The 12,889-nt window shown below is 33.5% G+C and overlaps 1 protein-coding gene across 1 annotated transcript in view; it reads right to left on the reverse strand.

Moving 5' to 3' along the window:
- LOC111056497 overlaps nt 1-12,889 on the reverse strand; it is an 89,460-nt gene that overhangs the window by 29,242 nt on the left and 47,329 nt on the right. Inside the window, exons 9-12 of the mRNA XM_039435993.1 lie at nt 5,978-6,206; nt 4,046-4,188; nt 2,822-3,009; nt 1,944-2,041 (exon numbers count right to left, since the gene is read on the reverse strand). Coding sequence (XP_039291927.1) covers nt 1,944-2,041; nt 2,822-3,009; nt 4,046-4,188; nt 5,978-6,206 — 658 coding nt within the window. The remainder of the gene's footprint in view (nt 1-1,943; nt 2,042-2,821; nt 3,010-4,045; nt 4,189-5,977; nt 6,207-12,889) is intronic.

Here is a 12,889-nt window from a genome sequence, read left to right on the forward strand (position 1 = left end):
AAAATATGATAATTTCTTTGAATGATCAAGTCAGCTAGTTTTTAAACTAATCTAATCTCTACATCTTTCAGGTATTTAATATTACAGGTATTGATGAAATTGGTTATTATATTTTGTGCTCTCAATTCCATGATATTTTTTCATGAAATATCTCTTGATTTTGAATTTTGTATTTTAGCTGATGATTTTCTGCTGAACAAATATTTACATTTTCAGTGATTTCGGAGAATAATTATCCAATTCTGACTCTGACTCTATTATTTATCCCTCTTTCAATTATCTTCTCTTAATCATATTCTATAGAATTTCAATTCTCTAATTTTGGTTTCCATCAATGAACCGCATCATCATTGCGTTCTTGCAACAATGACTTCATTCATATAAAATCCATTGAGAAACGTGAATTCTACAAAGCCCCTCGGCTTAATCCTTTGAGTTTTTCTCGATATTTTCTCTCTACCATGATGCCATTATCCTCATTCACGCGCAGTTTTATTAACCTACTTCTCCTTCCCTACCACACAAGCCTCATAATCTCGATTGGATTCTGCCCCAAATAAAAACACTAATAAACAACCACACAAGATATCAACTGTTCCTTATTGGTTGCAACTCAATAAAAGCAATATGGCGGTTTGATCCCAATTAGTGGATATTTGTCAGTGCAGAGCAGCAGAGGAGTTCAGCGAATATGGTTCAAACATGCTTTGCATTCAGATTAATATCACTGCTATGTTATGTGTTGAAACCTGGTTATATTCCCAGGATTCGCAAGAGGTTTAGGGGTTTGTTTCACCCATGTATCTAGTTTTATGTTGGTGAGAGATTGAGAGGGTTTCCAGGGTGGTAAGTGGGTTTCCAAATAATCATTACATGCTGTTAATTCCTATTGAGCTTGGAAGTCTTAGCAGGTGGAGTTGAACAGAGATCAGGGAGGCATTTAGGGTTCCTATAATTATTGGGAAATGTTTGCGTCTATAGTGAGATCCACGTTATAATGACAGTATTTGATCAACTTTGGTTTTGCTATCCTTGTCTATCATTCGACAAAGCCGGTGGTACTATACTTTTCTAGGTCCACAACGATGCCAATTATGTTTTTGACAGTGTAGAAATATAATTAATTAATGCAGAGAATCGACATCGCTATTTTCCTATCTTCATCTACTGCCATTATAACGTGGACCTCACTATATGTGTATATTATTCAACAGGCATATATCGTACTAAATATATAGTATTAATAAGAGCTTGATCATTACCCTCTTATAATTATTAATCTATTCACGAGAGCGTTATAAGTTCAAAAGTAGAACAAGCACAATTTTTTTTTAATTGTAAAAGTGTAATAAAATTTCCCTCATTATTGGAATCAAAAATTTATATTGATGATTGATGAATAATCATAGTACTTAGCCTTCAACCCTGAAATTTTGGATAGAGGTATGTTGATAATCTGAATTCCATTTGGAATAGGGGTTTATAATGCTTTATACATTTTCAAAAACACTTCACATTGAAATGATTAGGAGAGAAAAATAATATTTAACTTGCGCTATTTCTCTCCCAAATTCAAGTCTGATTGTAAATTTAAATTATAACATATATTTTCTGAAAAATGGCTTAAAAGATCTAGGCTCTATTCAATATTGTTGTAAACTGAAAATAACATGCCACCAACTTGTGTTGTTATTTTCCCCCCACAATATGGCGTCTATGACAGTTTATCGTCGACCAATAAGAGTGATTGGGCTTGTTCTATACCGGAGCTAGTCGCTTGTGATTGACTGGTCGACTGTACATGTAAAGATGAACGTAGTACCGTGTTTGACCGATAGATCATAGCACTTCGATGCATATAACATACAATAAGACTGTTGTTATAAGTTATATAAATGTAAACACTATACTAGTCATTTTCCTGCATTCCTGTTAGTACGTACCTCTTGAAAGTCGTGAAGCAGTTCCCAATATATGTTTCGCCTCTTGGCTCAACGCATTATCGTAAACTTGACGACCATCCAAAGTAGCTTGAATCAGACTGCAATTAACAAATTAGATACATAAAATTTAAAATTACAAATTCAAAATCCACGTATGATAATCGTTTGTATGAATACACGTATGAATATTGCTTTTAGTCAGTAAAAACTGTTCTCATTCCCGATATTGACTCCAGCATAGAACAATTTGAATCAGCAGAGCAAAATTCAACGACCTGCATAAAAAGTACACATTGACAGAGAAAATCCAAGGATATCTCGTAATTTATATTTAGAATGAAGCACTCCACAACTCACATTGATTCAAATTTTATGAAAGGAACAATACTGTTAAGGAATGTGATAATGGTACGAAATATTCTCGTCAAAAATGCGGTTTTATAAATTTGTTGCAGAGTACTAAACTGTCGAAAAATGTCACAATATTTAATTAGAGAACACGGTATTGTCAAAATATATTATCTGGGTACCGTTGTTGGTTCGATTCATCAATTTACAATTGGGGTCTTAAAAAATTTTGTGAGGGGAGAGATGTGTGAAATATTTTATTCAAACAGTAGTTTGTTATATCAGAGTTGGCTATTGCGGAAGTTGAAAAATATTCGATTGGAGAGAAGGTATGATCAAAATATATCGTATGTGTACTGTTTAGTACCGTGTCGAGGAGGAATATTTCATTTGAAAATACAGTATTATCGGAGAAAGATACATAGCTTGAACGCAAAGCATTCTTTGCAGTCTCAAATAAAAGCTGGAACCTTCGATGCTCGATTGACTCTGCGAACGAACAATCGAACACATCTTTTGTTGTGACTTACCAATTGACTTTCATCTCCTTGCTTTTTATTTTCTCGTTGATGGGGAATCGAATTCTCTCTCCGTCCTTCTTAGTACCATTCAGCGAATTGAGCAGCCGTTTTTCCACCACTCGCACACGCACGTCTGCGAACTCGCCGCTCTTGGATAGCAGCTGAAGTAGCCCTTCAATCGATTCATCACTCCTCATCTGCGCCACAGACAATTATTCAATTTAATACCGGCTCAAACGAAAATACTGAGAAACGCTTTAAGATTGGAGGGAATTGTAAGGAACACACAACCAATAAACTCAAGGAATACTAAGCATCACCCCGCTAAAACCTTAAGATTATTACTATGATACCTTCAGGGCAACTCCTCCAGTAGAATGTAAAGATAATCATAATTTCGAGGAAACCATTGAAATGGGTTCAAGTGGATCCTTAATGGAGAGGTTTACTCAAATCTTTGATTTATTAATTATTTGAGAAATGAGACTGTACGCAAAAATCATAGTCTGTGAGTATGATTAGTTTCTCATTTATTTTATTGGTACAGGCGCGAATCATTGGATGAAAATTTTATTGACGACTTTACATCATTAATGTATTTTAATTATCGTCGATTATAGAATTCTCCAAGCTATCACGAACGTGCAAATAATATTAATACTCGCTTTTCAATGAATTTCTGCTCTGATAGGTAGTAATTTGTTAGAATAAAAGTTGATTTTAGATATTCAGATTATTGTCCAATGCTATGTTAATTTTTATTTTTTGGCAAAAATATACGATTTATATACAAGATTTTATTGAAGCATTTCTGTGGGCATTTCTGTTTCACTAGGCATTTTATGTGTTGAGAGATTCAATTGATAATGATATTATTGTATTTGAAAAGTGAAGCATTTCTGTGGGCATTTCTGTTTCACTAGGCATTTTATGTGTTAAGAGATTCAATTGATGATATTATTGTATTTGAAAATTATAATGGAACTCAAAGTTTGTGTTTGTGTTCAATAGAATCCTCAAAAATGCATATTCATTTTCAAAGGAAGTTAATATTATTTTTATCATTTTTGTTGTAATATTTATGATCTGCAAGTTATATCGGAGCTGTTTGTTTGTGTATCAAATTTTTTACTTAATAAATCATTTTACTATATATTATTTCCAATTTATTCATCCAACAGAACCCATAACATTGTTTATGGGTGGAGCTAATAGTTGATTGGCACTGCTTACCTGCATGAATTGCTTCATGGTGTCGAATTGTATGTAGAACCTGGCCATGAGACTGCCTTCCTCTGTGGGACTCACATCGTAACCACCCGACATCTCGATGATTTTGTGACGAGACAGACCGTTCAGCTCTATCATACACATATCTGAAAACAATGATGATGAATATTGAATCAGAACGACTTGAATTTGTCAAATCCACTGATTTATTGAAAAAAATTTGAGTTATTAGTCTCGTTATTTATTGAGAATACATCACATGAAAAAAGTAAAACTCGAAGAGGTTTACAGCTAAATGCCAAAACAAACCTCATGTACACAAAAAGTATGACACAAATGGTTTATAAATAATTATTGAGAACTTAAAATTAAGAAGCAAAACAAAATTAGATAAAGAAAACAGAAAAAAGTTTCTATGATGTGTCAGACGTTTTAGAAACTCTTGACCAACAGTAAAATCACAAAAAAATGTAAAAACTGAAATCGCCATTTTTAAAATCTTCTGTAACTTTCGAATTGTATTGGAATCGGAAGTACTATTTATTGGAGTGGGTAGAGGGGGACAATTTTCACATCCGCACTAGATTTGGAAATTTTATCAGAAGTATTTTACAAGACATGCAGCTTTGAATATAGAAATTGGCCATTTTTCGTGTATTGGAATATGGGCTAAAGTACACTCAACAATAAATTTTCCATTTTTCGACCGAATTTGACTTATGATGCATGATTTTGAACCGCCTTGAGGAGCCGAGAAGAATGAAGTGTAGTACGATAAAATATGAGCACTGTTCTCAAAGTTATAAGTGCTTGAAATTTTGATCCCTGAGGTGTCCTTAAGCGCGCCTCTCCACTAGGAAATAATGAAATTAAGTGCCTCTAACGTGTGATTCTCATAGAACATAATCTCATGAGCTTATGTCATTGTGCGAAATATCAATGTGAGGACAATGTAGTTGGTGATAATTTTGATGAATAAATCAAAAAATTAGGTGTTTTTCACAATACAAGGAGCATTGTTGGCAGGTGTACATGAAAATCTATATCAGATAGAGCGCTCTACCTGATCTCAGATTGTAGAGCACAAAAATACGCCCAGAGGGATTTTGAATTATACATCTAAATGGTAACAATCGAGAGATATTGTTGATGAAAAACTAAAATTCATCAAAATTGATTTTTTCTTCAAATTTTACTCATTTTTAAAAAATCATAACTCACTACTCATTGGAGATAGAGAGTTCTGAATGATCTCAACTTATTCAGGATTTTATAATCTAAAAAAAAGCGAGAACAAATTTTTCTGTCCGAATATGAGATTTGGCAGAAATAGCTGAAAACTGGAAAATGAGCCGAAAATACGAGGTTTTTGTGCCACCCTGTATCTAGCACAAGGAAATTTTGCATGAAGAAATTGGTTCTGGACCACTCTTATGTACCCAAATAGCATATTAAAAAATAAGAACTACAATATAAATTACAAGCACACCCCCTTTTTTATGTCTATATTGACTGGACTAAATACCGCCCCCTTTTTTATGTCTATATTGACTGGACTAAATACCACTGAATGGGAAATACTTGATAATCAACAGAACCAAATAGAAAATATCAGTCAGAATGAAGAAATATAGTTTTCAGATGAACTAAATAAATGTATTCTTCCATTCTTACAAGCCAACACGTAAAACTCCAACTATTGCCATCCTAACAGAAGTTACATATTTTAAATTTGATTATGATGACAGTGACAATATTAGTTCTATTTCATTCAAAAATAGAACAAACGTCCTCTACTTTCAGGAGCAGATTGGGTTATCAATTTAAAATGAGAATTGAAATTAAATGTTTTAAAACATTTGATATTTCAAATGTATACTACAGAATAAATCAAAATGTAGTTTTGAAAAGAATCATTTCGCTGAAGATACCCACCATGCAGGCGGGCATGGAACGCGTCCAAGGGCAGATGCACAGGTAGACCGTAGCGCTGTGGACACCGGGACGCGCGCACATAGAAGTAGGTGGAGCTGATCCAGTCGACAGCCACCGCCACATCAGTCACAGTGCGAAGCACCACCTCTGCATTCAGCAGCTCAGCCAGGTTCTTGTGCAGGGTGCTTTCAATAGGCTCGGTGCCGCTTACTAGGCGCTCGAAGCGCTCCTGAAATCAAACAAAAATCGTCCAATTTGTTAAAGAAGTTATTGCCAAAACATGAGACTGGATAATGTTATATTGAGGAGCATATAACACAGAGATATTGAATGATTATTTGCCAATGATTAATGAAGATCAGAATGCAATTTAAAATTGATTTGTAACAGATGAGATTCATGTTTACAACAGTAATCATGTGTCAGTTTCAATGAATTGAGCATGAACGAGGAGATGATGATAATACCAAAAAAAGCTTTTCCCTTAAATCTCTATTAAACTAACTCTTAAACCTCTATTAAATCGTTTGCTGAGAAGGATGTTCACATTAGTAGAAAGATATTGTGGCACACCATGATTTAGAACTATCTTTTATCATTAAATTCATCTTGATATCTCATAGTTAGTTCTTTTTTTTTTAGTTTGGTATTTGTTGTTTATATTTATTATATGGTGTAGCTTGTGGTTATTTGTAAAATTTAGATGTCAACTAATAATATTAAACATCATAGATAAAAAAATGAAAGTCATCAATTTTTCTGTGTTTTCTTTCATTGTTGAAGTTTAATTTATGCTTCTCCAGCTTCGGGTTATTAAAAATGGGAGTGTCTCAACTGCCAATGGGAGCCTTTCACTTTGATAGGTCAACAAACTACCAATCATATGACTCCACGTACATAACTGATATTTACTGGAGTTTGATAATGGTAGACAAGCAAATAGTTTTTCTTTCAGCATTTTCAATATATTGGTAGTTATGACAACTCCAAATCACTATTCATTTGGTATGGATGTCTGACTCATACCTACAAGTTAAGTCACATTCCATGCCCTTTTCCAATCTTGAAAAGAAGAAAATTCTGATGAAGAAATGATTGTTACAAGAGCTCCTAAGAATACCAATCCTACCTTCTAAATTTTTTCAACCTAACCGTGAAACATCAAAGCCAGAATGAATATCATGAAATTGAACGTTTTGCTGTAATATAATAGTAATAAACAAATAATATAATGAATAAATAAATAGTAATAATCATCAATCAAAGTTCAAGAGGATATCGATCTGGTTGTTTGCAAAAACTGGAAATGTTTTTGCTTGGGTACACTTCTCCACTATGCTCTAAAAATAGTCTCTGAGTACAAACATCGAAATATCTCCAAAACGCGCTGTCATGAAACTAAAACATAATAATGTATTCACCCCCATAAATATTATTTTTGGTATCCGCAGCCATCAGTTTTCAGTAACAGATGAATAAATAAAATGTTACATTGTTTGTTGAATTTAGAGACAAGGTCTTTGAGCTGCAACTCAGTGTGATATCTGTTTCATATTTGGGATGATGAATAACTTGGCTTATTTCCTTTTCGAATGTCAATGTCAGTGCTGCATGTGGGTCACATTTTGTGAACAAGCTTTATTATTTCAATTCCATGGAAGTCTTTCATCTGTGGAATAACATTTATTGCGAATCGTTCTGAGAAAAAGAAGCTATCGGTTCTACGCTTTCCCACTTCCTCCGTCTTTTCGTTTGCTTCCACTTTCCTTCTCTGAAAATATATTTCTTCAATAATTTTTCTTTCTATTCATTTATAAATTTATGATATATCACCATAGCCTCCCTTTCAGTTTCCTTTTTTTAGCTATTTGTTTCCACTAATCTTTACTCTTACTTGTATTTCATACTACTACTACTACAAAATTATAACCTACTTGTACCTTCATCTTCTTTTGCCACTTTCTTTCAATTTTCTCAATTCATTCTCCAATTTCATTCATTCTCTCAATAATTCTCCAATCATCACAATTCTTCCTCCTTCACCTTGTCTTTCAAAGTAGTTATTCACCATGTTACTGTCATCACCTTACTGTCCAATTACCTCAAAATCCTTTTCCCCTCTCTTTAAAATTTCTTTCACTGTCCTTGCAAATACAATAATAATTTTATCACTCTTCCTCATTTAACGATCATTTTTTTTCAATAATTTCATCTTTCAATAGGCCTCATTTCGATTTATCTTATGCTCTCCTAATCTTCCATGTTTTGTTTGCTGCACTTTCCTCAATCAATCCTCTTCTTCCTTTCTATCTCTTGTCTCACTTCATCAAAATCTCAACCCAATCCACCTTTCTCCCCCATTCGTTTTCTCATCTCACTGTTCGCTCGGAAAATTCTTATTAGTTTTCCATGCCCTGAACTGGAAGCGATTATCCGTATTTTTTCTTGGAAACTGAATGCAATTTGCGCAAAGCAAGCAGCATCAAATAGTACGTTTTCAATTACAGATCAGGCACGAGGTTTTCCGTTGCATTCGAAAAACAACTACCACTACTTATTTACAAGAAACAAATAAAAAGCACCGAGATAACAACTCTACATTTTTTGTTATATTGTAACAGATCCACACAAAAATACATAAACTCTAGGAAGCATTGCGCATGTTCTATTGCAACGACCCCTCCTCTACCATTCAGCAAGTAGAGTACGATTCATATTCTATCTCAATGGATTACTCTCTTATACTCTTTGTCTTATCATAAGGAAAAAAATGTCACTATTTCTTCGTTCTCCATTAATTTGAAAACCAAACTTCGAAGTAGATAGCATTACGCTCTCGATTACAAATTATTCCGTAATTAATTCTTTCGAGATGAACAGGGGCCATGAAAGTTACATTGCATTGCATAGTCCAATTACGATTGAGTAACGGTCGAAATTCGAGATTCGTATCCACGATCTGATTAAGAATAATTTTGTCACAGACTCGCTCGATCTCTCTTCAATTGTTTCTATGTTTCATTCCTTATTTCCCTTGTAGTTTTTTTCATCCTCTACTTCTCTCCTTAGAGAGCATTGGAAATTATTATAATATTAAGTTGAATTCTGTTAGTATTTTTTTATGTTTTAGAAGAACGATGTCGATAACTCGATATAAAAAGCTGAAAAAGCATCATGGAAAAATACTGCAACCATCTCAATAATATCTTTGTTTCTTGCTACTGTCGATTTTTCAATCCTGCAGCATAGAATACTATAATTACTTGCTTTATCAGTACTTTATATGAGACAGTTATTTCACTATAAATATTTTGTAATGTAGGCCTTATCTAGGTCCTAGGTCTAATGTAGGCCTTAACGTAGTTAACTTCTACTAACCTTTTCAACAATATATTTAATTATTGATTATATTATTTTGTGTTTCAAGATTTATATTCATGTGTGTGACACATTATTTTATGTGACCGGAATCAATTAATGTTTCAACTACTTAACTTTGTTCTTTAGGTTTTTTTCAACTCTTTATTTCAATGTTTTTTCTACAACAAATTCGTAGTGGTCAATAGTATTCTAATATTACAATCTGGATCAAAGAGTTCTAATGTGACATCTACATCGAGTGAGCATAGTCATTATTTAAATCTGAATCATTTATCAATAATACTTATGGAAATAGCACAACTGAGACAATATAGCACAGAAGAGTACACGCGTTTAGCTAGTATAGAATCAGTGAGTATAGGCCATGTTCATTGCAGTAACCTGCATAGGGTTGGAATTTCAATAATTTGTAATTAAAACTGGGATCGTTTGATGATATTGGATTATTGATCGGATGAAAAACGTGAGCAAGGATGGATGAGAAAGTAGTGATGTCACAGAGATTTCTAATTAACTACTGAAAGGCAGATGAATGCATTTTTGGGTGAAATTACACTGATATTGATGCGACTACCATTAAAAACATGAGAGTTTGTTTGTTTTGAAACTGAGTAATCCTGTCAATCAAAATTTTCAAAAGAACAAATTAAAAACTAGCCGTGTTTGTGACATTCTTCCGGTTTTTTCAAATGTATTAATTTTTACCCTATGACGTCAGACAAAACAGAAATGATTGACACTGGATAATATAGCCATTGATCATTAACCATTTAAAACTTATGTAATTATCAGTGTTGTAAGCTAGTCGATGCTGATCAACCAAAAAAGCTGAATTTTTTTATTATTGAGAGTCATTGCTGATCATCAATCATTGTTGATTGAACTTAAATATTTACATCCGTTTCCATCAATCCCTAAAAGGATTGAGGAAACATTGCATAATGAGTATCCCATTCAAGCCGAAACATAGCCTTCTGTTCTCTGAATGCCATTCTATACTTAGAATACAGAATACTTTTCTATTGTATATTTCCAAATATTGGAGCACCGAGCTTCGCTCGTTATTTATTTATTGACTTTTGATAAAACAAACACAATAATTCTTGAAAACGATTGGCAAAGTACTAACAGCACAGCCCAAAACTGTTTCTTTCCTGAATTTTGATTTATACACTATTAATAGTTCAGAGAGTAGGTTTTGTTCCATACACTTGAATTCAGCTTTAATTTTCTGTTCAAACATTTAAAAACAAAAAAAATATAATTTAGATTATATACAAACCAAATTAAATAACAAAATAACACTCACTAATCACTTGAATTGACGATATTGTCAAATAATGATCAACTTTGAAAATTATGATATACTCTAGTTTAGAAGGATTATCATGTCATGTCAACAAATCAGATTATGTTGATCAAGTCAATCAAATTGTCTAGCTAGATAAAATTTCTCGCTGATTGATTATGATTACTCAGCTGGAAAGAATTCTGTATCTCTCCCACACAGGCACACGCATCTTCTGTTATCGAGAGACGACGAAATTATCATCTGTTTTCCAAGGATGAATTATCCTTTTAATATCGTTCAGCGAGTTTTCCAAAGAATGAGACCTAGTGCAATCGAATCTTTACATCATAAACCTACTATGTTCCAAATTTCGTTAAAATTGTTAGAGCTGTTTTCGAGATCCGTAAAACATAAATAACCATATATAAAAATAACCAGATATATAAAGAAATTGCTCGCTTAATATAATAGGATATCATTACTTAATATGAAAATATAATCAGATGTTAATTGCTGATAAATAGCTACAATTATAATTATTTGGTGATCATTAGCTGTTAATCAGTTTTTTTGGTGATACCGTATAAAATCTTTATGTCAACTTAGGTTGGACCTCAGAGGACAGTAACCCTGTTGTATAATCACAGATATTTTCATTCTCATGAGAGTTGGAATAAATTAGAAACACATTAAAGGGTTATTGGCTGAATCCGGAGAGTTGTTGATGGAATGATGTTCGGCAGGCCTACTTGATGTTTGGAATTCCCGGTCATTGACTGTTCTTTCATTCTCAAGTTATAATGCTACCGATATTGCTACAATATTCATATTATTTATTCATCGTCTTTGGATATCTTTGGATATTTGTCATTATTGAGAAAGCCTCCGCTGTAAAAAAGTTTGTAAACTACTATAGTCCGAGAGATATTATTTTTAACATAAAGAGTGGAAACCGATTTCTCCTTCCACAGTTTGTAGCATGGACAGAGAAGAGTAGAGGAGTAAGCATGCTGCTGCGCACAATTGGATGCTGAGACAAAAGTAGGGAGAATGCTGTTAGGTGGTGGGAGTGATTAGTGAAGGAAAGAGTATCGGGTCTCTCTGTCTTCAAGAAAGAGCCGTGTAAAAAGTAATATCTCTCGGACTATAGAACACCTTTTAACGAGCTGTAATTACTTATAAAGTTATTAAGATTGAAGTAATATTTTTTCAACAACTTACAGTATCTTTTTGAATCATTAGCTTGTAATAGTTCTTAAAAGATTCAGTAGTTTTCCCATTCAGAAGACGAGAAAAGTAATGTTAATTTATAGAGCTGTCAATCTGAGTCACTTTAGAAGATGCAAAGTAGGATATTCAACCTTTTTCTTAACTTTTCAAATGAAAACTATTCATTATTAAGTTCTTGCTATGAAAAGACTCTTGAAACTGGAAATTTATATTATAATCTACAATCCATTATCTTCTGTTCCTCAAACTCCACAATCTTCACTCTTTATCACTCATGCCGACAAACTTACTTCAAAATCCCATTCCCTGAAACAATAATATAAGTTGCAGTCTTGCATTTAACCACAAATTCATTACACTTGAAAGAGATGAGATTGGAATCTATCATCCACCCCTGTCTCGTTCAATGTTGTCAGAATGATTTAATCACAGAAGTAGTTTAAACAACAGTAGAGTGGATGAGATCTCAGCCACAATAGTATAGTTTACCCGTACTTAGGAATGTCTGCCAAGTGAGTTGAATTCTGGAGAAATGTTCCATGAAACTAACATTATCAAACTACTCTCTCTAACTCTCTCGCTCTTATCAGTTCACTCACTCTCTCTTCATTCTCTCTTTCATTCTTTCTCACACACACTTGCTCTATTTCTAACTCTTCTCTGTTTTACACTGTTTCACTCTCTTCTATACTTTCTCTACTTCTGGTCACTCTGTCCCTCTCTACATTATATTTATAACTCTCTTTTTTTCTCTCTCTCTCTATCCAAATCTCTCGAATCAATACTATCAATACAGTAAGCAGAAAGCATACATTGGTTTTGAGTGAAAAAGAAGCCAGCGCCAGCCCAGAACTTCTCGAATTTCGAAGGAATATTATCGTTCTTACTACCTTTTTTAACCATCTTAAACTCTCTCTACCTGTCTCTCCCAGTATCTCCTTCACTCTCTATCTCGCTCTCCCAGTCACTCTTTCTCTCTCTATCTCTCTCCCAGTCTCACCCTCTCTCTA

Source organism: Nilaparvata lugens, chromosome 10 (assembly GCF_014356525.2).
Source record: "Nilaparvata lugens isolate BPH chromosome 10, ASM1435652v1, whole genome shotgun sequence".
NCBI lineage: Eukaryota > Metazoa > Arthropoda > Insecta > Hemiptera > Delphacidae > Nilaparvata > Nilaparvata lugens.